This window comes from Notamacropus eugenii, chromosome 4, assembly GCF_028372415.1.
Source record: "Notamacropus eugenii isolate mMacEug1 chromosome 4, mMacEug1.pri_v2, whole genome shotgun sequence".
Classification (NCBI taxonomy): Eukaryota; Metazoa; Chordata; class Mammalia; order Diprotodontia; family Macropodidae; genus Notamacropus; species Notamacropus eugenii.
This window is the reverse complement of record NC_092875.1, coordinates 33187642-33214592: the sequence shown is the minus strand read 5'-3', so window position 1 is coordinate 33214592 and position 26951 is coordinate 33187642. Positions and strand designations below refer to the sequence as shown.

Genomic DNA, 26951 nt, shown 5'->3' with positions numbered 1-26951 from the left:
CCTACCTGAAGCAGTGTGTGACCCTGGGAAGGTCACAACCTCTCTAAGCCTCAGTTTTTTCACCTATAAAATGGAGATTGTAATAGCACCAAAGTTGTCATGAAGACCACCCTATGTGTACACACACACACACACACACACACACACACATACACATAGGTATGGGGAGACAAAGACAGACAAACCAACAGACGGTACCTCTCTACTCTCACACTGGCAGATTAGGTTCTCAGAGGGCAGCTGACTATTCCTTTCTCAGGAGTCTAGGGAAGACCCTGAGAGGCTACGTTTCTAGTACCATTATTCACAAGCCCTTACTAGTAGTGTTTTCACTGATTATCAACCAATGGACTCAATTTTAACAAAGGTATTTACTGAGAAGGTATGGGATGGAAAGTTTGTATGAAACATTTTCTTCAAACTGGGGATATATTCCCACTGAATATTAAAGGTCCCTGAGGAAAGTGGGCTCAAATTTAAAGTATGTAGGTAATGAGGCACATATAACTTATGAGGAATATATGTGACAAAGTGATACCTCACAAGAGCTGGCATTGGGAGTCCTTTTCATCCTTTGAGGAAGGGTCATTTAGTTCCCTCTAGGTGTAGTTCTTGACTGGGCTTTGAGAATCAGTATATGTCTTGGGTCCACAAGCTCTCATTTTCTCTGATGTGAGGGGATCATACACCCTGAAACTCCTTCCCTCTACAGATGATTATTCTCCTGTATCCTCTGTATCTTTCTGTGTTCTCATTATTTCACTGACACTGCTCTCTCTAGTGTTACCAATGATCTCTTAGTTGCCAAATCCAATGACCTTTTCTCCATCCACATTTCTTTGCCCTCTCTGTAGCCTTTGAGCCCCTTGATCCCTCTCTCCTCCTTGATCCTGTCTTCTCTCTAGGTTTTCAGGACACCGTCTCTCCTGGTTCTCCTTCTCCTGCTTCTTCTCTGTCTCCTTTGCTCAATCCTCCTTCAGATCATGCCCTCTTTTCATATATGTCCCACAGGGTTCTGTCCAGGATCCTCTTCTCTTCTTCCTCTATATTATTTCACTTGTTGATCTCTTTAACTCCCATGGATTTAATTGCCAGTTCTAGGTAGATGGCTTTCCAATCTCCCTATCTTTCTCTAACCTCTCTGCTCACCTCTGATCTTGAATCTCCAACTGCCTTTCAGACATCTCAAATAGGATATCCAAGAGACATCTTAAACTCAACATGTCTAAAACAGAACTCGTTATGTGTTTCCCAAAACCCTTTCCCACTCCATATTCCCTAATCCTATAGAGGGCAGCAGCATCCTCCAAGAGCCTCAGGCTCAAAATCTATATATGATCCTTGACTCTTCACTATGTCTTACCCCCCCACAGCCAATGGTTGCCAAGGCCTGTCGATTTTACCTTTGCAACATCTTTTCAATATATATCGTTCTCTCTTCTGATATTGCCATTAGCTTGGTCGTCACTTCACGTCCAGACTATTACAATAGCCTGCTGGTTGGTCTGTCTGCCTCAAATCCCTCCTCACTCCAATCCATCCTCCATTCAGCCACCAAAGTGATTTTCCTAAAGGTGGTCTAACTATGTCACCACCACCACACTCCACACCCAAACCCAATAAACTCCAATGGCTCCCTATTGCCTTCAGACACAAATACAAAATCTGTTTGGCATTCAAAATCCTTTATGACCTAGCCCCCTCCTACCTTTCCAATCTTCTTATACCTTCCTCCTTGACATATACCCTTTGAGCCGGTACACCAGCCTCCTTGCTGTTCCTTGAACAAGACACTCCTTCTCTCTGACTGTCCACCACGTCTGGTAAGTTCTCCCTCCTCATCTTTGCTTGCTGACTTCCTTCAAGTCCCAATTAAAATCTCATCTTCTGCAGGAAGCCTTCCCCAACCACCCCCTTAATTTCAGTGTTTCCCTTCTGTTGATTATTTTCTGTTTATCCTGTCTATAGCTTGCTTAGTATACATTTATTTCCATGTTGTCTCCCCCATTAGATTGTAAGCTCCTTGCAGGCAGGGTCTATCTTTTGCCTCTTTTTATAGCTTAGTACGTGCCTGGCACATCATGGACACTGAATAAATGTTTATTGCCTTACTGACTTATATCTGCAACCATGTTTGTCCTCACTATGTCCTCTACTTTCAGTTACTGGTCCAGTATCTCCGACAGTATGGTTGATTCAGAAAGGGAAGGGGAAGGAGAAGGAGAAGATGGAGAATGTAACCCTCTAGTTAACTAGGATCACTCCTCCTTCTCTTGGATGCCCTCTGGTACAAGCGCAAGGGTCTGCTTTCTCAAGGCAATCCTCAGTCTAAATTCCTCTTTCATTTGATTGCTTTACTGCTGAAATGTATAATTCTAAACTGACTTCCTGCGTTCTGCATAGACCCAGAGGTATATCTACTTCTTTCAGCCAATCACAAGACATTTCCTGTGTGGCATCATCTACTTTTTCCAATGATCAAAGCACTATTTCAATATTAGTGTTAGCTATAATTATTATCTCTATTTTCCTTCTCCCTTTCCTTCCCCCTTTCACTCTTACTATCCTTCTCTCTCTTTCTTTTTCTCCTTTTCTTCTTTTCTATCTTTCTTCGCAGGATATAAAACCTGATACATTTTCTTCTTTCCTTCCTTCCTTACCTCCTTCCTTTCCCCTCCTACTTTGTTTAGCTCTGTCCTTCCTTCTTTCTTCCTTTTCTTCCCTTCCTTCTTTCCTTTCTTCCTTCCTTTTACCTTCCTAAGCTGTTTCCTTTCTTTTAAAGAAAGATGTCACCTCTCCCTTTATTTTAAAAATATATATGAAGCTAAATTGATTGAGATAATGGAGAATGTGAGGACTAGAAGGGCTCATAGATCAGTCAACTAGGTAGTCAAGTAGCATTGATTAAGCATCTGCATGCCAGTTATGATGCTAAGCATTGGTTTAGATGCCTAAGATCACAGAGAGTTAGTGGTAGAGCTGGACCAAGGACCCAGGTCTTTTACCTCTTTAGAGGGCTCCTCTGCTTCACTCATCAGCAAGTGAAGGAGTTGGATTCAATGCCCCATGAGATTCCTTCCAACTCTAACTCTGTGGCTCCATGATCTTCTAACTGTCCTTGATGTACTGATGAATGATCCCTTAGGTCAGAACCTAGATGTTGTAAAAGAGCATATACAAAACTCACCAAACTGTGAGACCTCAAGTTTTCAAGATGAATTAACCTTCAGTTTTGCTGGTATCTCACACAAGAGTTTCCATGAAAGTCCACAACTTGTACCTTACACAGTGGTGAGCTTAATACACTGGTAACCATGGTATGTTTCTTTTCTGCCTCATTTTAGGCCAGTTGGACTCAGGCACAAAACCCAAGCCCCAAGTCTACGTTGATCTAATTAACAGCTACAATAATGGAGGTGAATTCTCCTCCTGCTTCACAGAACTGCAGCGGGATTTTGTTATCTCTCGTCCCACCAAGCTGAAGAGTCTGATCCGCCTGGTAAAACACTGGTACAAGCAGGTAAAGCCCAATGGGCAGCCTCTCCTTTCTTCAGGGCTGAGCATCCAAAGGCTCTCTTGTAGGTGGGTTCCAAGGTCTCTCCCAATTGGTACTTTCTATGGTATATATTTGCTTCCAACTCTGAAATTTGATGTTCCAAATCAGACATTCCATGTTCTAAGACCCCCTCCCAGCCCTGATATTCCCTGTTCCAAGGCCCCTCCCAGACCTGACATTCCCTGTTCCAAGACCCCTCCCAGCACTGGTATTCTATATCATAAGATCCTTTCCACACCTGACATTTCCTGTTCTAAGGTCTAGTGAAAGGGAAGGCACGACCAGGAATTGAGTGGCTTCTCAGAAGCTGGGAGCAGCTGTGGTCCAGCTTCCTGGATAACACCTACTGACTGTGGAGTTACATGTCTGCCTTTCCCCAGATAATTTTCTTCCTTAATCACAGTCACCCACTTAATCACAGTCACCCAAGACTTGTAATTCACAATGACCTTGGAGATCACCTTGTCCTACTCCTTCATTTCATCAAGCAGGGAACTGTGGCCCCACAAAGATGAATGTCTTGCCCAAGGTCACTCGGATATAACAAGTAGTAGGAGGATTCAGACCTAGGTCTTCTGACTCCAAATCCCAAGCTCTTTCCAACCAGCTGGTCTACCAACAATCCAAACCATCTCCTGATCCTCCTGAGGGGTGGGGGAGTGGGGAAGGCAGTGACTTTTTTTGCCCATTGCCCTTTCTCTTTTCTCCCACCAGTGCATGAGAGTTCCCAAAGGGAGAGGGGCACTCCCCCCACAGTATGCACTAGAACTCTTGACCATCTATGCCTGGGAACAGGGGAATGGTACAGCCCAGTTCAACATGGCTGAAGGCTTCAGGACAGTCCTGGAACTGGTCCAGAATTACAAGAACCTCTGTATCCACTGGAAGGTCAACTATGACCCTGAGAATGAGAGCATCAAGAATTTCCTGGCTCAGCAACTCCAGAAACCCAGGTTCTAACCTCATCTTTCCCTCCTCTCCTTGTATGGTATTCACTCCCTTTATTCATCCATCAAGTTAAAATAAGAGGAACTTTGTGTTAAGTTCTGGATCCCTAAAGGAAGGAGAAAGGGAACAAGCTTTTATTAAGTGCCTACTTTATGCTAGGCACTGTGCTGATTGCTTTAAAATATCCTGACATTTTTATCCTCACAACAGTGGATAAATTATAACTGTCTCCACCCCTACCCATTCCCCCTGTCTGACTAGACAGAATCCTGAGTTCTTTAGCACCCAAGGGACAAGGGGCAGAGATACAGTTCTCTATTAATAAGGCAATGGAAGGATGTACCAGCGAGATATATTGGGGATCTCAGGGTCATGTATTTGGGGCTGAAAGGGACCTCCAATTTCATCTAGTCTCACCCCTTGATTTTTTTAGATGGGGAAACTGAGAGCCAGGAGTGGGGTAGAGAATTAGTTTGGTACAGGAAATGGGTTGTGGATAACCCATACATGTAGAGCTAGCTAGAACTAAGATAGAATCTCTTGAATGGGACCCATAGACCAATCATTCTGGATCCTGCTGACCCAACTGGAAATCTGGGACATGGCACCCGCTGGGACCTCTTGGCAAAGAAAGCTGCCTCTTATGCAAATTCCATATGCTGTGCAAACAAGTCTGGAGACTTTGTCCAGCCCTGGAAGTTGAAGGTGAGAAAAATTTTCAGTAGCTCAGAATTAGGGGAGGGGTTTGAAATCTCCTGAGGTCATGTGATGACTGCTCTAGCAAGGAAGTAAAAACCCTGAAAATGTCCAGAGCTGAGCAGATCTGGAAAGAGGGAGAGAAAAGGAGATAGCTGTTGAGTCCAGATAATCCTTCCTTATCTTACAGAAGATGACATGAACCAGAACCAAGCATCAGAACTGAGCCTTATTGGTTCCCATTCTCAGTAGCCTGTGGTCTCGTGATGGTACCTTCTTTGTCTTGGTTTTTCCAACAGTCCATTGGGGATCTCCTATTTGCCTTCCAACTTTCCCAGCAGAGGTTTAGGGTGCAGTGGTACTTGGGTAGACTGGTATCAGTACCAAAGAGATGATCTTTGTATCCCTTTAGGTCACTTCATGAACCTGGAATATCATACCTCTGAACCCCAAATTGTTCATTATGTGGACAACCTGGTTATCATCCTTTCTGCAAAGCTGAGATGCAAGATCATCTGCCAGATGTGTGTGCATTGACTTCCTTGAAGGATTCTCTTCTGCATATAAAACACGAGCCCTATCCACCTCTACACTTTCCCCAAGAATTGTCTTATCTATGGCTTATTCTCTCTTTGAGCACTGTTGCCAGCCATCTCTCACCCTTTAATGATGGTCCTTACCTATGCTTCAATTGTCTGTCCTGTATTTTCTTCTGTATGTTGTGTTCTTTAAAGAGTTCATTCCTTGACACCAAACTACCCAACTCCAGCCATGATCTCTGTCCTCAACTTCACCTGGCTGATCTATCAGTACCTTGAACTCAGTATGTTCAAAGCTGAATCATAAAATACCAGACTTGTAGACACAAAGACTTGGGTTCAAGTCCTTCCTCTGATCTTTTCACTAGCTACACAATCATTAATAAGTCATTTCATTTTTCAGAGATTCAGTTTCCCTGTTTGTAAAATAGGGGACACAATAACGCTTGTAGCACTTATCTTGGGAAGCTAGGTGATATAGTGGATATAGTGCATTTAGGATCTACAGTCAGGAAGATCTGTGTTCAAATCCAGCCTCAGATGCTAGCCATGTGACTCTGGGCAAGTCACTTCACTCGTTTGCCTCAGTTTCCTCATCTTTAAAATGAGCTGGAGAAGGAAATAGAAAACCATTCCATTATCTCTACCAAGGAAATCCCAAATGGGGTCATGGAGAATTGGATGCAACTGAAACAACTGAACAACTACAAAAAGCATGTATCTCACAGTGCTGTTGTGAAGTGCAAATGAGATAATATCTGTAAAGGGCTTTGCAAACCTTGAAGAGCTAGAGTAACGTCACAGCATATCAGAGCTAAGAGGGCCCTTAGAATATAGAATGTTAGAAGTAGAAGGGAATCTGTAAAATAAATGAATTTTATTGATGCTTTGCTTTTATGTTGACCAGATTTCCCATTTTATCCCTTCTCCTCCCCTCCCAGAGGTCACTGATTACAGCAAAGTTGTTTTATTTTAAGAAAGGAAGAGGAGGAAGAGAGGGAGGAAAGGAGGAAAGAAGGAAGAAAGGGAAGCAAGGAGGAAGGGAGGGAAACAAAGAAGGAAGAGAAGGAGGGAGGGAATGAAAGAAGAAGAAAAGGAAGCAGGAAATGGATTTTTACTATCTTTTGTATTTACATGACCTAGATTTCCCCTATATCTCTACTTTTCCCTCCCCAGAGAAAAGCTCCTTAGGATAAAGAGTGTTTTAACAAGGAAGAGAATAAAATGAAAAAAACTTAGTAACATATCAGAAAAATCCGGCCTTGTATGCAACATTGCACATGTATGGACTGACCTCTGTAAAGGAGCAGGGGAAAGTGTCTTCTCATCTTGCCTTTGGGACCTAACTTGATCTTAGTCATTTTGCAACTTTTTAACTTATTTATTGCTTTTTTTTGTGGCCATTTTTCTTTCTAGTTACATTGTTGCCTTCATTGTGTATTTTGATTTTCTGGCTTTGCTGTCTTCACTTTTTACCAGTTTGTAAAGGTCTTTTCGTGCTTCTCTCTATGTTTGTTTCTTAAAAGCCATTAAAATAATGTACCATGTTTGTTTGGCCACTCCCTAATCAGTGGGCATCTGCTGTGTTTCCAGTTTTTTGCCACCATAAAAAGAGCTTCTAAAAATATTTTGGATCATAGGAGACTTTCTTCTTCTTAGTGACGTCCTTTGGATATTTGCCTAGCAGAAGAGTCTATGGGTGAAAAGGGATGGACATCTTAGTTACTTTCTTTGCATACTTCCAAATTACATTCTAGAATGATTATGCCAATATATTGCTCCACCAACAATGTAGTGGTGTACCTGTCTTTCCACAACTCCTAGGATGAAATATATGGCATTAGAATTCTAGAACTGAAAGGAACCTTGGAGATCATAAGGAAACTGAAGTCCAAAGGTGACTGGCCCAAGCTCATATCATTTTCTTCCTACATCCTTTCCTCGCAAAAGATTTTGCCAAGAACACCACCCATCTCCCATTCCCTAATGCTCAAAACCTCAGAGTGCTAATTGCCTCTTTCTTATCTTTTCTTCCCTATGGCCAATGAAAGAAACATCAAGTCCATACTAGCCTTTCAAAAACTCAGTGTTACATGACATTCAAGTCCTTTGAAAACCTGTCATTCTCTGTTTCTCTGTTTTCCTCTGTCTCTGAATTTTTCTCTCCCTTTCACTGTCTGTTTCTCTCTCTCCCCCTTCTCATTCTCTCCCCTTCTTCTCCTTCTTTTTCTCCTTCTCCTTCTCCTTTTTCTTCTTCCTTTCTCTGTCTGTCCCTCCCTCCTTTCTCTGTCCATCTCTCCCTCTCTCTGTCTCTCTCTCTTTCTTTCTCCCTCCCCTCCTCTTCCTCCTTCCCTCATAATCTATTGGCTCCCTTCTTGCCACATAAAAACATGTGTAGTCCTTCTTTTTCTTTAAAAAAAAAAAAGCAAACAACTTCCCTCTACCATCTTCTCAACTGGTCATCCTAGATTTTTCTTCCCTTTCACAACTAAAATCCTAGAAAATATAGTTTACATTCACTGCCTCTACTTTCTCAACCTCTTGCAAACTGTTACCTCAAAGGGTGCCAGTGATCTCCTAGAATATAGATATTAAATCAACGATCATTTCTAGTCATCATACTTATTGATTTATCTGCAGTGTCTGACACTGTTGATCTCCTAACCTTGTTAATTGCCCACTTCTTCATGGTTTTTCATGACATAGTTTCTCTACTGGTTCTCTTCCTACCTACCTGGTGAACTGGAGTTTCCTTCCTAGAAAATCACCTCTGTTCTAGAGCCCCTTCTCCTCTCTCTATATAGTCTCTTCCATGATGATCCCATTAACTTCCATGGGTTCAATCATTATCTGTTATATAAAGGTAACTCCCAGAGGAGTGCATGTGTATGTGTGTGTATATATATATATGTGTGTGTGTGTGTGTGTGTGTGTGTGTGTGTGATACAGGTGTTTAGATATGCATATTTTGTATATATGTATATTTATAGATGAATGGATAGATAGATAGAGGTGTGTGTATGTGCGTGTGTGTGTGTGTACATCTTAGGCACCACCAACTGAATGATCCTTAGGCATCTCAAACACACCATGGCCAAAATGGAATATATTATTTGATGAAATCCACCACCTCTCCTCCAAATTTTCCTCTTTATGTCAAGTGTACCATCATTCTTCCAGTTACCCAGGTTCCCAAACTCAACATCATCTTCCTCTCCATATCCAATAAATGTCAAAGTCACAGATTCTACCTCTACAACAGATTTCATATCATAATCAAAATCCTATGGGAAAAAAGAGTCTATACTCATGGCCTCCACTTCTCAATCCCTTCTCCCCACTATTTCAGACTCTTAGCACCTTTGGTTGGAACTATTAAAACAGTTGCTGTTTCCAGTCTCTCCCTTGTCAATCTTTCTTCCCCATAACCACCAGAATAATCTCCTTAAAGCATCAACCCAGTCATGTCACCTCTCCATTCAAGAAATGCTAATCATTCCCTATTGCCCTTAGGATTAATTACAAAGTTGAATCGATACAATAATAATATTTCAGAAGCAAACAACTTTAGAAGACTTGAGAACTGTGATCGATGCAGTGGATCAGTGCAAAGCAGGCTGGCTACCACTTTCCTGATATGGATGGATACAAGATGCGGACAGAGATGTACATTCTTTGACATAGCAATACAGGAAATTATTTTGCTTGGTTAGGTGTATTTGTTACAAGGGTTTTGTTTTCTGCTTTTTATTTTTTCAATTGGAGCATGAGAAATGGGAAACAAGAAAAAATTGTTCATTGATTTTTGTTCATTGATTAGTTGTTAATTGATTTCTTTCATTTTTAAAAGTTTGTTTTTTTAAAAAAAGAGAATGAATTACAAACTCCCCTGTTTGCTATTTAAAACCCTACATTAACTGATTACAGCCAACCTTTCTGGTCTGATTGTTCATTACTCTGCTTCAAGTACTCCAGGTAAGTACTATAGTAAGACTGGTCTACTACCTCTACCCTAAACTCAATACACTGTTACCTCCATGCATTGACACAGGCCTAACCCTAGGTCTGGAATAGACTCCCTCCTCACCTCTACCTTCCAGAATCCTCATCTTCCTTCAAGGAAGCTCAAAATCCTAGCGTCTCAGAGATATCCAGAACAAACTGTTCAGCTCTATACCCAAAGCAGGAAAGTCAGGTATGACACCTCCTCCAGTTAGCCTCCCTTCCTTGAACCCTCAGCTGAAAGTCTTTTCTCTTTTCTCAAATAATCATGGCTAGCATTTATATAACACTTTAAGATTTGTAGAGCCCTTTACAAATATTCTCATTTTATCCTTTTAACAACCTTGGGCAGGGGAATCGGCACTTTTTATTATTCACATTCTACAAATGAGAAAACTAAGGCAGTTAGAGGGCAAGTGATTAAATGTCTGAGAAAGCGATCTATCCACTGTACCATCTAGCTATCTCAAGTACCCCTAGAATATTTTCTCTGGATCTCTCTTTTATCTCATTCTACCCTCTATCCTATGGTGGTGGAAATCTCTCAACAACAGCACACACTTTTTCAAACATGTTTCCATTTTACACCTTATTTAACAACCAGGGGCCAGCTAGGTGGCACCATAGTGTATAGCCTAGAGCCAGGAAGATTCATCTTCACGAGTTCAAATCTGACCTTAGACACTTACTAGCTGTCTGACGCTGATCTTGTTTGCCTCAATTTGCTCATCTGTAAAATGAGCTGGAGAAGGAAATGGCAAACCACTCCAGTATTTTTGCCAAGAGAAGCCCAAATGGGGTCCAAGAGAGTCAGAGAGGACAGAAAATGAAAAATAACAACAATTCAGAGGCCAGTTGTCAAGATCTGGTTTCTTCTTGTTTTTTCTTTTTTTTGAATATTAAGCTTCAAGCCAGTTTTTACACTCTCCTTTTTCATGTCATCAAGAAACTTCTTAATTCTTCACTTTCTGCCATTGGAGTGGTATCATCTGCATACTGAGACTGTTAATATTTCTCCTGGCAACCTTAATTCCAGCTTTTGGTTTGCCCACCCTATCCATTTGCATGATGTACTCTGTACATAAGTTGCATAAATAAGGGCTTTTTTTAGGGAGTTATTTCCTCATCCTGAAGTTCTTCTGGCAGAGGCTGGATAATTGACTATCAGGATGTTCCCCAGGAAGCCCCATGTGTATCTACAGCTTAGACAAATGCCCTGAGGATCCTTCCCACTCTGAGAGTCTATGACTTTGTGAACACCCCAATCCAGGTCCTCCAAACTGAAGGCTCTTTATACTATACTTGGGCATGTCTCAGTGAAACTCAGAAACCGACCAGGGAGGGAAGAATACACTTTCAGGTGATACACAACAAAGGACCTAGAACTTTCCCAAAGGGAAAAAAGACCCTCTTCTGCTCACATCCTCTATGAAATTAGGAAGTTAGAGTCTAGATTTGACATCTGAAATCTCTCCCAGCTCTGACATCTCCTGTTCTAAGGCCCCTCCCAGCTCTAACACTCCTTGTTCTAAGGCTTCTTGTAGGAGGTGGAATTTTAGCTGGGAAGTCAGGAAGTGGAGATGAGAAGGGAGAGCATGCTACGCCAATGAAAATGCCTGGAGTTGAGAGTTGGAGGGTCTTATGAAAGAAACAGAGGTCAGGGTCCTCCAAGCTCTTAAAACACTCCCTCTAAGCTCTGACAGACTGCTACTGATTCTGTCTCTAGCAGCATCTTTTTAAAAGGAAGTTAAGCAGATATCCAGACAGAATGCTGAGATATAAGCAGAGATTGGGAGGAGAAAGTTTATACAAGAGTCCAAAGCCTAATCAGAAGTGCAGAAGCCGGGGAAAGGGGCGGGAGGGGGCGGGAATGGCAGACAGAAACTGAAACCTAAATGAAACCATTTCATTTCTTCCTTCTGCTCCGAGTAAGCCTCTGCCAGAGGACTTGTCCACAAGCTAGCTTACCTGTAAAGTTAATACTTTGAAGGAGGGATAATGTTAAAATCTTTGTGGAGCTGGTGGTACGATCAGCCAGCACTTTACTTTGAGCGTGCTGAGAATCTAGATCGATTCATCCAGAATGAGCTACAGCCCCAAGAAAAGCATCTGCAGCAGATTGACAAAAGTATCGAGGACATCTGTGAGTTCTTGGAGAAACAGGATCCTCCCATTCAAGTGAAGGGTATAGCTGTGGTAAGCAGTGGGAGGGAGAGGGGGAAAGGCGGGATGAAGGGAAAAGAGAAGGGAGAGAGGAAAATGATGGGGGAGGGGAGAGAGAAGAAAAGGAAGGAGGAGAGGGGGGGAAGGGCAGGAAAAAAAGGAAAAAGGAGGGAGAGAGGAGGGTAGAAAAGAGAAAATGGAAAAGAGGGAGAGGAAAAGAATGGGGAATGAGGAGATGGGAAGGGAAAGGAGAAAAGGAAGGTGAAGAGGAAAAGGGCAGGGAAGAAGAAAGAAGAAAGAGGAGGGGAGAGGGAAATGAGGGATGAGGGAAGGAAGAAATGAAAGGGAAGAGAGATGGGATGAGAAAGGAGGAGAGATGGGAGAGGAAAGGAGAAAATGGGGAAAGAGGAAAGGAGGGGAAAGAAAAAAGGGGCAGAAAATCAATCAAGACAACAAGTTTTTATCGAGTACTCACTACTATGTACCAGGTACTGTTCTAAGGCTACAAAAAAAAAAAAATACAATCCCATCCCTACAGAAGCTTACATTTTCTGAAGAGAAAACATGTACAAATAAATATATGCAAAATATGCAAAATAATTTGGGGTGGGGATTTGCAGTGGTAGAGGTCCTCACACCTGGGGAGCAGGAAAGGCTGCGTAGACTGTAGAAGGTGGAATTTAATCTGATCTTTGAGGAAAACAAGGATTCTCAGAGGTGGAGGTGAGGAGGGAGGGTGCTCCAGGCATGAGGGACAGCCCGTGCAAAAACAGAGGTGGGAGACTAAATGAGGAACAGCAGGAAAGTCAGTTTTACTGGACCAAAAAGTGCTTAGAGGGGAATTATGTATAATCAATCTCAAAAGGTAGGTTAGAACCAAGTTATAAAGAGCTTTAAATGCCAGAATTTGTACTTGATCCTAGAGGTAATAGGGAGCTACTGGGGTTTATTGAACAGGAAGTGATATGATCAGATCTGTGTTTAAGGAATATTACTTTGGAAGTTGGGGGGCAGGGATTGGAAAGGATAGAGGATTGAGTGAGACTAGAGCAACATTTCAGAGGAAAGGTGAGGAGGGAGGGTCACATGGGGACCACAAAGATGAAGAGTAGGTTACAATAACCTTCTGTTTGGCCTCTCTGCATCAAGTGGTTCCCCACCATAATCCATTCAGCTGTCAAATTGATCTTCCCCCAAAGCTCAGGTCTGACCATGTCCCTCCCACTCTTCAGTAAACTTTCTCTCACCTCTAGGATCAAATGCAAAATCTTCTGTTTGGCATTCAAAGCCCCACCCACACACCTTTCTGGTCTTGCTCCCCACTATGTTTGATACAATCCAGCCGCGCTGGCCTCTTACAAGACAATCCATCTCCCAGCTCCAAGCATTTTCACTGACTGTCCCCCATTCCTGGAATTCTCTCCATCCTTATCTTCACCTTCTGGACTCATTGCACACAAGAATCTTGGTCCCTGATCCTCTGGACCCACAACCTCTACAGGACCGACCATTCTAATTGTCCCTTAACCTGTGCTGGTCATGTATGCTCTCCATAGAGGCAAAAACAAGGTGTCCAGCCACAATTTTTGTTCTTAGAGGCTTTTTTCCTGTAGTCTTATTTAGGCAGCCTCAGTCAAGCATTTATGGAGGCTGCGATGAATGAGGCTGCCAGCCCAGAGCTGTAACTGATCAGATCTAGGTGCTGTTGCCAACAGTGGGCACAGAACATGTGCCATGGATGCTCCTTGCCTCCTAATCAGTATTGGATGATTGTAGGGTAGGGTTTCACTCTGTAACTTAGGAAAGAGAAATAGAGTGGGAGACCAGAAAGGGAATTTCATAGTTCTGTGGAATGTCAGAGCTGGAAGAAACTTTAGGGAAACTGTGCCCCCCCATCCCCACCCCAAGGACTCACGCAGAGCACAGCCTATCCTAAATATTCTTCTCTTAGGAGATGAACAGGAGTGTGGACTGATGGCTCTATTAGTGCCCTTGGGATAAGATGCTCAGTAGACTGCTTTGGGGATTTTTAAAAATTGTGTTTTGATCATCCCTTTGTTTCCTAGCAAATCTACTTTTGAAATCTTCCTGCCTTTTCTTGGCTGAACTAAGGGGTAGATTTTCCCCAGGGGCAGCTAGGTGGTGCAGTGAATAGAGCACCAGTGCAAGAGTCAGGAGGATCTGAGTTCAAATCTCAGACACTTGACACTCACTAGCTGTGTGACCTTGGGCAAGTCACTTAACCCCAATTCCCTCATCCTGGGTCATCTCCAGACAGGTCACTGGATTCAGATGGCTCTGGAGGAGAAGTGAGGCTGGTAACCTGCACAGCCCTCCCTCACTCAAAACAAAGTGCAAGTCATGTTATTATTTCTCTGATGTCATGGTCTTCTTCAGCAATGAAGGATAAACGCACACAGATTTTCTCCTACATCTAATTCAGAACAAAACACTATGAGAGAAAGCTGGGATGGATGGGGAGGTAAGAGAGACAGCAGTCATGGAGGTCCTTTATCCTTACATTTCTGACCTCACTAGACTTTGCCTGGATGTCTGGTCAGCAACTCAGATTTAATCCAATTCAAAAGAGAGCTCATTATCTTTTCCTCTAAACCAGAAATTCCTCCTCTGAACCTTCTTGTTACTGTTGAAGTCTCCACCATCCCCCACATCACAGTTCTTTCCTCTTCATCACTCTGCCCAGCCAGTCAGCTGCCAAGTCTTGTCAGCTCCATCATCACAGTTCCCATCATTACATTGTCACAGTCCCTTCTTGCTTCTCATACCCCAGACCAGGCCCCTATCACCTCACCTGGATGCCTGAAATCATCTTCCATGTGATCTTCCCACTGCCAATCAATCTTTCTCCTTCTCCTTGTGTTGTGTTCTTCACAAAACTGACAAAAGATCCTAAGCTCTATGGTGGTTCATATCACTCCTTTCCCTAAAAATCTTCAATGGCTCCCTCTTCTCCAGGAAAAAATCCAAACTCTTCAGCCTTGCATTTAGTGAGCTCCAGGCTCTGATTCCTCCAAATTCATTCCCCTTTGGTCCCCTTCACATATTCCGTGCTCCAACTAAACTGTTCTGTAGACTCTACATAGTGGTTACCATGGGGTGCATTCCCTCCTCATCACCATCTCTTAGAACCCCCATCTTCCTTGGGCAGCTAGGTGACTCAGTGGATAGAGTACTGGGCCTGGAATCAGGAAGACCTGAGTTCAAATCCAGTCTTAGACATTTACCAGTTTATTCTCTGTCTGCCTCAGCTTAAGATAAAATGAGGAAATAATAACAGCTGAGTTATCGTGAGGATCAAATGAAATATTTTTAAAGTGCTTGGTACATAGTAGGTATTTAATAAATGCTTGTTTTCTCCCCCCGCCCCAAGATGTTGAATAGAGTAGAAGCCTTTTGAGGGTCAGGGACTGTTCAGTGTTTGTCTTTAAATCCCTCAGAAACCAAAGAACCTTTAGAAACATGAGCTATTACTAATATTTGTTTTCTAGGACAATCAAAGGGAGCTGGGACTATAGAGAAGGATTTCAAAATTCTGGTGTTGGAGAAGCCAAAGAGAGCTGGACTGGCTGGTTCTTCTTGCTTGGAGTCTCCTCCCACTGACTGTCTCATAAGTGATGGAGATCCCTCTCACTTTTGGTCCCACCACACATTTTCTTTTCTCTCATAGGGTGGGTCCTATGGCAGAGACACTGTTCTCAAAGGCCACTCTGATGGCACCCTTGTCATCTTCCACAAAGAACGATTTGAGGGAGACCTGATAAAGCTGAAGCTGCTGGCACCCATGGGGAAAGTCAAGGTAGTAGAGGATAAGCACCAGTTGATACTGACCGAGTCTGACCTATGCATTACCTTTGATGTGCTTCCCATCTTCAGTGTCTTGGGTAAGTACCCTGGACAGATACCATGTCAGCAGGTGATAGAAGGCATTGACTTTGGTAATAAGATGGCCACTGAAAGAATAAAGATGGGTCTTTAGTGGAGGATACCCAAGAGAGTAAAGGATCATTCTCTCCATTTTACAGATGAGAAAACTGAAGTTGAGAGGTAGCGTGCTTGTCCAAGGTCACACAATGACCTGTTTGTAGAGCCAGTATTAGAATCCTTTTTATTTCTTATAAAAATAATTTAATATTTGTTATAAAAATGACTTTCTAAGATATAACTACTTAATTTTTAAACCATTTCAAGGCAGAGTAACAGAAGAAAGTAAAAGTAAGCTAGTCAGTCAGTCAATCAACATTTACTGAATTCTTACTATGTTCCAAGCACTGTGCTAGGCACAGAGGATACAATGCTTGGCAAAAGATGACCCCTGTTCACAATCAAATAGGGAAGAAAACAAACAAATCAATATACATAAAAAGTCATATTTGGACTAAATAGGAAATAATTAATGGAGGGAAGGCTCTAAAATTAAGTGTTCCTGTAGAAGGTGAGATTTTAGTCAAAACTAGTCATTTGCTTTCATTTCATATAAGATCAAACTGACTGTTTTGCCTGAGTCTTTAGGACCATAGATTTGGAGCTGGAAGGGACCTCTGAGGTCATCTATAGGTGAGGAAACAGGTTGAGAGAAGTTAATGGATATTGTCATAGTCACATAGGCAGTCAAGGGCAAAAACTGAGTTTAAACTTCCATGTTCTTCCCATTCTACAATTCACTCTTTCATACAGCCCTTCTCTAACCCATAATCTGCCTGGTTTGTGGGCTGATCAAAGATAGACAAAATGTATCATTTCCCTTCTGTCTGTCTGCTCCTAGCTTTCTCCCAGAATTCTAATCATTTCCCATCATAGCCTGAGGCTTCTGACTTCTGACTTCTCTGGAATCTTCCCCAAGGAAGAGAAAACAGAACAGGTTATTGCTCCAGATGCCTACTTAAACATATTTATAGTCAGTGGAGCTCACCTTTCCAAAACTGAAAAACCACAGCTTAAATCTGGTCATTTATATTACCAAGATTTATTCATGAATCAGAGCTCTGGGCATGAGTTGACCAATCCTTGGGGCCATTGAGATATCATTCAGTTTCTGGCTTATTTTGATGAAAGTTAGATTTTACTCTGAAAAAAATCTCAGACTGTTGATTGGGAAGAGCTTGTGTTTAAGTCTCCACAGACATGGATTTCCAAAAAATGGGGAGGGGGGGCACCAGATCTTATACTCAAGGTAAAATACAAATTTGGTGACCTAACAGAAGCAACCAAAATTGCAAAGGATTCACTCAGAAATGAAGATTTGTTGTCCATTTTAGAAAATACTTCTTAACAGTGGGAGTTTCCTAATAATATCCAAAAGTGGAATAGGCTGCTCAGGAGAGAATGAGTTTCCCATTACTCTCAAAGACTGGATTTTATAGAGGGACTTCTTGTCCAAGATTGAACTAGCTGCCATCCTCAGAGGTCCCTTCCAACACTGAGAACCTGTGAGTTTCTGTAGGTGTAAATGTGTGGTAAGCTTAAAGTGTTAGTTGTTGCTGTGTAGATTAACCCTATCCTAACTGCTCTGACATTCAGTTAATCTATTTTTTTTTAGAACTTGGATTTCTTCTCCATCCCTCACTGTGACTTCTAAATCCCTGTGTGATGTACTTGTCATTCCTTAATGATTTGAGCTTACAAGACTTAGGGTCTACCAAAGACCCTTCAAAGACCCTTGTTTCTTCTTGACTTCTGTGTCCACATTTTGGGTAGATATCACAAGATGGATCACAAGCAGTGCCAATCACAAGCACACAAGCACCCCCATCAATTGAGCAACTTGCTCAGAGTCATGTGACAAGTAACTGTAAGGCTGGATTTCGGTTTAGGTCTTCCTGATTTCAGGTTCAAATCTCTATCCACTGTGCTTCCAAGCTGGCTTCTAACTGCTTTTCCAGAATTATTTCACATTATTCTTCTTTATACACTATACATTCTAATTTGCACTACTAGTTGTTCCCCAAATTCATCTTGCCATCTCCCATCTCCTTGCTTTTGCATTGGTTTTGAAGGCCTTGAAATGTAGATTGAGAAGTCTGTATTTTTTCCTGGGGAGAATAGAGAATGATTGAAGGTTTTGTTCTGCTAGAGGCTTGTCTTGGTAGAGTACCCTGAGTTTTACATGCATTTCTCACCTATCCAGTTGAACCAAGTGTCTGGTACACTCGAACATCAGCCTCAAAGTATAAACCAAGCCCCGCAACTTATCGGAAACGGATAAATCCAGGGAAATCTGCTCCTGAATCATCAGTCTGCTTCACAGAACTACAAGGGAGTTTTTTCAACCATCGTCCCCGAAAAGTGAAGGATTTAATACTCTTGGTGAAGCACTGGTATCAGCAGGTACTGTTCATCCTGGACCCTGATGGTTTTTAAAGTTCAAGTGGATCTACTTTAATTTCTTGTAACTAGAGTTGAGAACAGTTACATGACAATGTTCAATTCCTGAGATAAAAATCTGTTGGTGAGATAACAGGTATCCACAAATCTTATCAAAATATCCAAAATGGCTCAAAAAAATAACAAGTTTACTTGTTCCTTACTATTTTGAATAGGGTTTTTGTTGACTGATGTTCAATATGGTCCAACAGGGGGATATGGTGACCAAAAAATGGAATTGAATTTGAGTCTGCATGAATAGAAGTATATTGCCCAGGAATAAGGGAGTGATAGCCTGCAACACTCTGCCATGATTAGACCATATATGGAGTGTTCTGTTTGGGGCGGGGGGGGAGGCGACATGTTTTAGAAAAGATAGGAAGAAACCACTCCTTGTATTCCCCTGGCCTAAGCACAGTATCTGGCATACAGTAGGCACTTAATAAGTGTTTTTATTGATTTGACTTCAGAATAATTTGTGTAGATGGGGTCTCAAGTTCCTACTAAAAGAGGAGAGGAAGAAATAAATGGAAATGGTTGCTATTTTTAAGTATTTGATGACCTATCATTTAGAAACTTAGCCAGTTCTTCAGGCCTTTAGAGGGCAGTGTTGAGAGCCATGGTTGGGTTGGGTTGGGTTGGGTTGTAGAAAGACTAATCAAGACTGAAGGAAGGGAAATTTTCCTAATAATTACATCTACCAAGAATGATAATGGATCCCCCTGCCACATTTAAAGTCTTCAAGAAATTAAAATCTATTCAGTTCAATTCAACTAATCACCTTGATAGCTAGCATTCATATATCTATGATTTTCAAAACACTTTACATTTGATCTTCACAACACCCCTGGGAGGGAGGTGCTATTATTATCCTCATTTTACAAATGAGGAAACTGAAGTTGAGAGAGGTTAAGTTTATTGCCCAGGGTCACACAGCTAATAAATACCTGAGACCACATCTGAACTCGGATATGTCTCACTTTTGGTCCCATGCTCTATCCAATGCACCACTCAGCAGCATTTTCTTAAGTAGTTACTAGGTGCCAGGCACAAAGCTAGACACAGGGGATACAAAGACAGAAATGACAGCCATTCTAGCTCTCAGGAGTTTCCGGTTCACTAGGGAGATATCAGATTTATAGATAAGCAAATACTAAGTAATTATGAGGAGGAAAGAGAGTCGGCATCCGGAGGCTTTGGGAGAGCGCAATGTCTCTTTGTCAGGTTTAATGTACAAAGGACTCTGGTGCAAATGTGAGTGGTTATGATGCCACCATTTTACTCGAGTTCAAGCTTATCCCTACTTAAAAGTCTCACTGACAATCCCATGGATAAAACCAACATTGTCATTTCTGTTTGGTACCAGAGCTCGAAGAAATCAACCTAGAAAAGGTTGAGTCCCTGCTCAGGCTGATTCCCTTGTCTGCATTTGGAGGAAATGAAGTCCCTGAGAATCTGCCTACCCCAAAGTAAATAGCTCCTTGCAGAGCCAGGTCTAGAAGCCTGGCCTCTCCACTGTTCTGAAAGTGTTGTCATGCCTTCACCTTCAGCAGGGGAATAAGCTCTCCTAAGAACAGCCCTGAGTGATGTGGTCTGTCATAGGGCTTAGAGGGTGGGATGCAGCCCTCTACCTCCTTGCTGATTGCTTTCCCATTCTCTTTCTGCAGTGCCAAAAGATACAGAACAAAGATTCTTTTCCCCTACAATATGCTCTGGAGCTGCTAACAGTCTATGCCTGGGAGCAGGGGAGTGGATCAGATGATTTCAGCATAGCTGAAGGCATACTAACAGTGCTGGAACTGATTATAAAGTATGACAAACTCTGTATCTACTGGACAGTCAATTACAACTTTGAGGATGAGACCATCAGGAACCACTTGCATTTCCAGCTCCAAAAAGAAAGGTGCCAATGTCTTCACCATCCTTCCCTTGACTTGTGAAAAAGATTGAAAAATTTTTTCTAATCCATTGAGCACTTTCAGTAGACTAGTTATCTCAGGAACAAATCAAAATCAGCACCTCAGAATTTCAGAAGCAGAAGTCTTAGAAAATAATGATGCTAACGCACCTTGAGACCTACAAAAGTCTTTGCATGAATTACCTTAGTTAATACTCAAAAAGCGATCCTGATTTGAAAGTAATACTTAGATGACAGGCATCACAGAAGATTGCAGTGGGTAGTAACTAGAACATTTGATTTAGGGTCAGGAGAAACCTACATTCTAAGGTCTCTCGGTCTATTTCTTCGTCTGCAAAATGGGGACAATAGCACCTACCACACAGAGTTGTTATAAGACTCCAAAGATATAGTGTTTGGAAAACACTTTGCAAACTATAAATTTCTATATACAAGTAAACTGTGAGTAACTATTATGTCATTTTAGAGATGAAGAAACTGAGACTGAGAAAGTTCAAATGAATTGCCCAAGGTCAGGCTGTTAGTCAGTGTCAGAGGCAGAATCAGAACCTAGATCTCTCTTGACTCCAATTAGAGCACTCATTTTTATTCTAGTATGTTGCCTCTTAGAAATCAGTTAATATAGCCTCCTCATTTTAGAGGGAAGAAACCCGAATTGGAAGAAGGATAAATTACTTCTCTAAAGTCACATGGCATGAGAGATCCAGGGCTAGTATCCAGGGTTCTGAATATCTGATAATTTCCGATTTGGGCTACAGGGAAAGGGGAGAGAAGTAGTGGAAAGAAAGGAAAAAAGACAACATAGCATTTATACATAGGATCATAGACCTAGGGTTGAGAAGAACCTCAGAAGCCATCTAGTCCAACTTGCCAGTTTTACAGATGAAGAAAGCAAGGTGCAAGCCAATTAAATCATTTGTCCAAGGTTACATAGATAATGTTAGAGATGGAATTTGAACAGAGACTTTTTGACTTCAGAGATGGTTCTCTTTCTACTGCCTGCCTGCTTTTGTTTGGTCATTTCAGTCATGTCCAACTCTTTGTGACCCGATTTGGGATTTTCTTGGCAAAGGTACTGGAGTGGCTTATTTTATCCTAATAATTATTTTTTCATTTGCAGAAACTGAAGCCCAGAAAGGGTGTGTGGTCCAATGTCACACACATAGTCAGAGCCACACTAGAATCCATGTCTTATGAACCCAAAGCCAAGAACCATCCTCTATCTGCCCCAGTCCTAGCATACTTCCAAGAATCATATTTTACCTTGAGAAAGTTCATCCCTGATTTCTTTGCATGGATTTTTTAGGCCAATCATCCTAGATCCAGCAGACCCAACTATTAATGTCAGTGGAAGAGATCCTGAACTCTGGAAACAGCTGGCTGAAGAAGCAGAAAGGTGGATATCTTCCCCCTATTTTATGAAGGCGAATACTTCATCTTGGATGCCCTGGGATGTACTGGTGAGAGAGAGAGAGAGAGAGAGAGAGAGAGAGAGAGAGAGAGAGAGAGAGAGAGAGAGAGAGAGAGAGAGAGAGAGAGAATTCTAAACATGATCCCCTTCATGACAGATTACTGACTTCCATCATAGAACCTAGTCATGAACCTCTTGCTCCCTATCTCAATCATATCTCTCTGATGTTCTGTTTTTCACTTGGTCCCTTTCCCTTGTCTCAGACTTCCTCTGCTATCCCTAACCTTTGCCCTCCTGACTACTTCAAAAGATTGAGTCTTAACATCTTTGGTCAATCCAATCATGCTTTTGTCCCGGAAATCTTTTCTCCTTTCCCTGCAGATGGATTGCTCTTTCCAAGTTATGATTTATCACCCATGCCAATCTGCATCCTTACCACTCTGTTTCAAAGTTTGGTTTGTATAGTTAATGCTGCCATCCCTCAAGGAAAAAAGATAACTTTGTCCCTATTTTCTTTCTATTTGCTATTTATTTAATTATATACCTCATGTTTACCTTAATCCAAAGTAAAGAGAAGTCTGGTTGACCTTTGAAGGCAAAAGCTATTTTTTCTAAAGTTGTCTTTTCCAAATTATGTCATGGGTTGGAGAGACAACTCCTTATCCTTCACATACCCAATACTCCACACATTGTCTAGCACATAGTAGGAATTTATCTGTCAACAGGAATTTATTAATCTATCATGTGCTGAGAACTTTCCTAGGTGCTAGAAATAGAAATTAAAAAGCCCCTCAAGGTACTTATATTTTGGAGATAGGAGGAGATAATTAATTAAGGTTTCCTTAAATTAAGACTTTCTCTAAAAAGCTTTCCCTAACTAGCCAGCCTAACCCCTAATTCTGTAAACACTTTCATAACCCTTCTACAATTCTTCAATTTTTCCTTCCTAAGATTACTTGACACCTAGAGAGAAGGAGTGATGCCATGACATTGTATAGATTTTTGGCTTTCCATTATTGATGTCTGTCTGTATTCATTCATTATGTTTCCTCCACAGGCTGTAAGCTCCCCAAGTACAGAAACTATTCCTCTACAGAACTGATTTTTTTAGGGCATGGAGATTATCAGACAACATACTAGGTTACTTACCATGATCTTTATCTGTCTCTTCCCTAGCCAGCATCTCTTTATGTAACTAGAGGCCATAAGCTTGATAAGTTCATCTATGATTTTCTCCAACCTAAACAAGAATCACTGAATCAGATTGGAGAAGTTGTGGACATCATCTTTAAGTTCCTGACAGAAAAATGCTTCAAAAATTCCACCATGAATGTTGGGAAAGTTGTGAAGGTAAGAATTGCTCTCCTGGTCCCACTCTTTAGGAAGTGATTCTCTTTCTCTTCCATTCCTTCTATACACTCAGAGAAACTTGACTCCACAAGACAACACCAAATTTCTGTCTTTCCTCTCCAGTCTTATATGTACCTCCACTTACATCCCTTAATACTCTGGTTCTGGAGAGAGAATCAGGATATATTTTTCTCCTCATTACTAATTCCAGGCTCTTCCTTCACTACCATTACTCAGAAACCTCTCCTCCTTTGAAGCTCCTCCTATTAAGATTTTCTACTCAATCCAGATCATGTCTGGTACTGTATCCTGGTACCTAAGTCATCATTACTCCTTTCCCAAAGAGTTTAGCACCCGACTTCTCCTCCTCAACTTCTGCCCTAATACTATGGGACTTTAATACTCATTTAGATCTTCCCTCAAACTCCTTAACCTCTCAATTCCATGACCTACTCTTTTGCCCTGACCTCAGCCACACAAAGGAACCCTAAGCCCTGCATCTCACTGTAATCCATTTCTTTAAATGAAAAACACTGGCACTCTTCCATCTAATCATAACCTCCTATCTTTTAGCCTTTTCCTTGCCCTTCTCATGACCTGTGAACTTTCTGTCCCTCAATATGGTCTTGGGCCATCACTCCTGCTCTGACCTTCCTTTCAAATCTCAACCCTAAAGGTAACCAATGCAGTTTCACATTCTTCTTTACTCTGAAATCTATTGTCTTTTTATCCTATTACCCACTTATCCCTTGCCAAATTTCAGCCTTACGTAATTTCCATCATCTGCCTCTTCTATCCCTATTGATGACTTTGAATAGAGTTGTAAAAGTCCTACAGTTCTACTGACTAGGTACATTACAAATTCATGTTACCCAATTTCAACTGGGCTCTCACTTGCAATGACTTAATTCTTTTATCCCTCCTTAATTGATTTGATATTCTACTACCCAAAGAAGCTATTTCAAACTTTCTTTTCTCTCTTTAATCCTCCCATCATCCTTCCCCCCACTCTATAGGTTGAGGATATTATCTCTTACTTTACTGGAAAAATAATTGAACCCTTCCACATGAACTCCCTCTCTTGCCTCTTTTCCTTCTGCCTTTAACAAAGAGGTAGCCTTTCTCTTTGTCAAAGCCAACCACTCTTCACATGCCCTTGATCCCATCCCTTTCCATTTTCCCAGAATATTGTTCCCTATTACTCCTAAATTCCTATTTAACTTTTAAAGCCATTCACAACCTGACCCCAAACTATCTTTCCAATTTCATTGTACATTATGTCCACTTCCACCCTCTGCAATCCATCCAAACTAGTCTTTGACTCTGTATCTTACATTTGACACTATCTCCCACCTCTGTGCCTTTGCATTGAGCATTCCTCATGCCTACAATGCTTTGCCTTCTTAACTCTACCACAGAGAATTCCTGTCCTCTTTCAAGGTACAATTCAAGCTCTACTGTCTTCATAGAGCTTTTCCCGATTCCTCCCTATCTGTTATTACCTTCTTTATTAAACTCTTCTGCATTTGGTTTTTTTGTGTTTATTCGCTTTATATTATTTGTGTGTTATGTGTGTGTGTATAAATAATTTGTCTCTTCTGTTGAAATGTCAGCTTCTTGAAAATAGCCCCAGAGGCTAGCACAGTGATGGCCCATAGTTGTTTTAATTTGCATTTTTAAATCGATCAACAAGTATTTATTATGTACCTATTATGTGCTTGAACTATACTAGGCTCTGGGAGGTATAGGCACAAATGTAATAATCCCTACTCAAGAGGAACTTATATTTTAATTGAAGAGACAAGTATATATTAAAAATATATGTGGCCTAAATACGAAGTTAATAAATGTACATATATCTATATATACAAAGTAACAAAATGACAGGTAGCTTGGGAAGGAAGATACTACCAGTTGAAAGGATTTGTCATGCAGAAAATGGTACCCTGTACATAGTGACTGGAGAATCAACCCAGAATTGCATGGGGTGCTAAGGAAGCTAATAGGATGTTTGGTCACATGGAGATTTGCACAGGGTCTATAACCAGGACAAGGATGCTCACTCTAGGATTTTTCCTGGTCAAGCCACATTTGGACCATTAGGCCATAACTGACCATTTGCCAGATATATTATAGAATGGGATTCTTGTGCAGGTATGGGTTGGACTGGAGGACCTCTAAGGTCACAGGTCACAGTCTGAGAACTCTAATCTAAAAGGAACCTATCTTTTAATTATTTAATGAGGTTCAGTGATATTAACCTTGCCTGAGGTCACATAGGAAATAGAATTAGGATGCCTTTCAACTCTGAATCATGAGCAAAGATAATCTACCACTTTTCTTCTCCATTAGGGTGGATCCACTGCCAAAGGCACAGCCATGAAAAACATCTCTGAGCTTGGCTGGAACCTGTCTCCAAGCGGTTCTGATGTAGACTTGGTTGTCTTCGTCAATCACTTCCAAAACTACAGTGATCAAATTGCCAACAGGTCCACTGTCATCAAGGAAATTCAGAAGCAGCTAGAAGTCTGTCAGCTGAAGGATTTTGAAATAGAGTTTGAGGTCACAAAATGGAAGAACCCACGAGTGCTCAGCTTCACCCTGAAATCCAAACTTCTTAATCGGTGCCAAGAATTTGATTTGTTGCCGGCTTTTGATGCCTTGGGTGAGACTTTCCCTGACCTTGGCTTCTAAGAGAAAAGGATAGGGGGGAGAGAGAGAGACAGAGAGAGAGACAGAGACAGAGAGAGAGAGGGAGAGAGAGAAAGAAAGATACCATTAATGCTATGCTCCCCTTTAAGCACAAAGAAGTCAAGAGAGCACTTATGACATATCTTGACTAATGGTACCATCATAACCGGGATTGTAATAAACTCTGAGAATTTTTATATACTTCATTTGAAATAATGGTTTCTAATTTCTTGATTTTTTTTTTATTTGTGTTCCCCTTAATAAAATTTTCCTGTAATAATTGTCCTCTCAAGAGACTCTGGAATTCTTCCAGAATCCCCTCAGGAGACTCTAATGCAGTATGCCCTGGGATACTATGTTTGGCTTTTCCAGGCTCACCAGGTCAGGACATGAGCCAAGAAAATTAAAAAATGGCGCAAAATGTTCCTGATTCCTTAAGGTTATGACATAATGATTTCATAAACTTTAGACACCCAATCCACAGACCACCAGGAAGATCTAGACTATCAATGTTTCTCCTCCAAAAACGCCCTATGAGCTCTTCCAGGAAAAGGACCCTATCTTAGAGTCAGGTACTAGGAATATAAAACAGAATATTGGCCACCCAGGAGGCTCAATAAAAGCTGATGATTTTCCTTTCCCTTCCTTTCCTTTTCTGTTTCCTTTTCCCTTTGCCTTTTCTGTTTCCCTTTCCCTTCCCTTTCCTTTCCTCTCTTTCTTAATAAGTTTATCAGCTCCCAGGGGTTTAACTATTATCTCCCAAGGAGTTCACAGTCTAAGGAAGAAGATGATATGCAAATAACCATGTGAAAACATTATATACAGGATAAATTGGAGATAAGCAAAAGAGGGAAGGTGCTAGCATTAAGCAGGATCAGGAAAACCTTCTTGCAGAAGGTGAGATTTTAACTGAGATTTGAAAGAAGTCAAGAAAGCTAAGAGGTGATGATGAGGGAGAGAATTCCAGGCATGGGAGGCAGCCGGAGATAGAGTATCTTATTCAAGTAATAGCAAGAAGGCCATTGTCACTGGATCACACAGTACATGTGGAAATAATGGGTTGTTATCAGTAACAACAACTATGTTTGCATAGTCCTCCATTAAAAGCTACTCCATTAAAGTTTCAATATGGTCAGGAGATGACCCTCTATTCCAGAGTGCCAGCGCAATGTAAGCCCTGACAGTTCCAACCAAGCTAGAACGCCCTTAATTGTGGGCTACACACCTGTGGTGCACAAATTAGCCCAGTTAGGCCTGGAAAAACTTGAGCCCAGATGGGCAGGGCATTAAATTTTT

The 26951-nt window shown here is 41.5% G+C and overlaps 2 protein-coding genes and 1 long non-coding RNA gene across 5 annotated transcripts in view; 2 read left to right on the top strand and 1 right to left on the bottom strand.

The window, feature by feature from the left end:
* Nucleotides 1-7366, top strand: part of OAS3 (2'-5'-oligoadenylate synthetase 3) — a 45382-nt gene extending 38016 nt beyond the window's left edge. Inside the window, exons 21-24 of the mRNA XM_072606501.1 lie at nucleotides 3345-3520; nucleotides 4271-4509; nucleotides 5062-5209; nucleotides 5613-7366. Of these exons, the coding sequence (XP_072462602.1) occupies nucleotides 3345-3520; nucleotides 4271-4509; nucleotides 5062-5209; nucleotides 5613-5624 (575 nt within the window). The 3' untranslated portion in view covers nucleotides 5625-7366. The remainder of the gene's footprint in view (nucleotides 1-3344; nucleotides 3521-4270; nucleotides 4510-5061; nucleotides 5210-5612) is intronic.
* Nucleotides 7367-11620: 4254 nt separating this feature from the next.
* OAS2 (2'-5'-oligoadenylate synthetase 2) overlaps nucleotides 11621-26951 on the top strand; it is a 32190-nt gene continuing 16859 nt past the window's right edge. For all 3 annotated transcript variants that reach the window (XM_072600394.1, XM_072600393.1, XM_072600395.1), the window contains exons 1-7: nucleotides 11621-11937; nucleotides 15593-15806; nucleotides 18050-18249; nucleotides 19953-20188; nucleotides 21510-21663; nucleotides 22791-22964; nucleotides 25317-25629. In XM_072600394.1, the coding sequence (XP_072456495.1) occupies nucleotides 11740-11937; nucleotides 15593-15806; nucleotides 18050-18249; nucleotides 19953-20188; nucleotides 21510-21663; nucleotides 22791-22964; nucleotides 25317-25629 (1489 nt within the window). In that variant the 5' untranslated portion in view covers nucleotides 11621-11739. The remainder of the gene's footprint in view (nucleotides 11938-15592; nucleotides 15807-18049; nucleotides 18250-19952; nucleotides 20189-21509; nucleotides 21664-22790; nucleotides 22965-25316; nucleotides 25630-26951) is intronic.
* On the bottom strand, nucleotides 15745-22853 carry LOC140499244 (uncharacterized). The gene is made up of 3 exons (XR_011965325.1): nucleotides 22764-22853; nucleotides 21467-21660; nucleotides 15745-15875 (listed from the first exon to the last, which is right to left on the bottom strand). It is a non-coding gene; the product is annotated as an uncharacterized lncRNA (long non-coding RNA).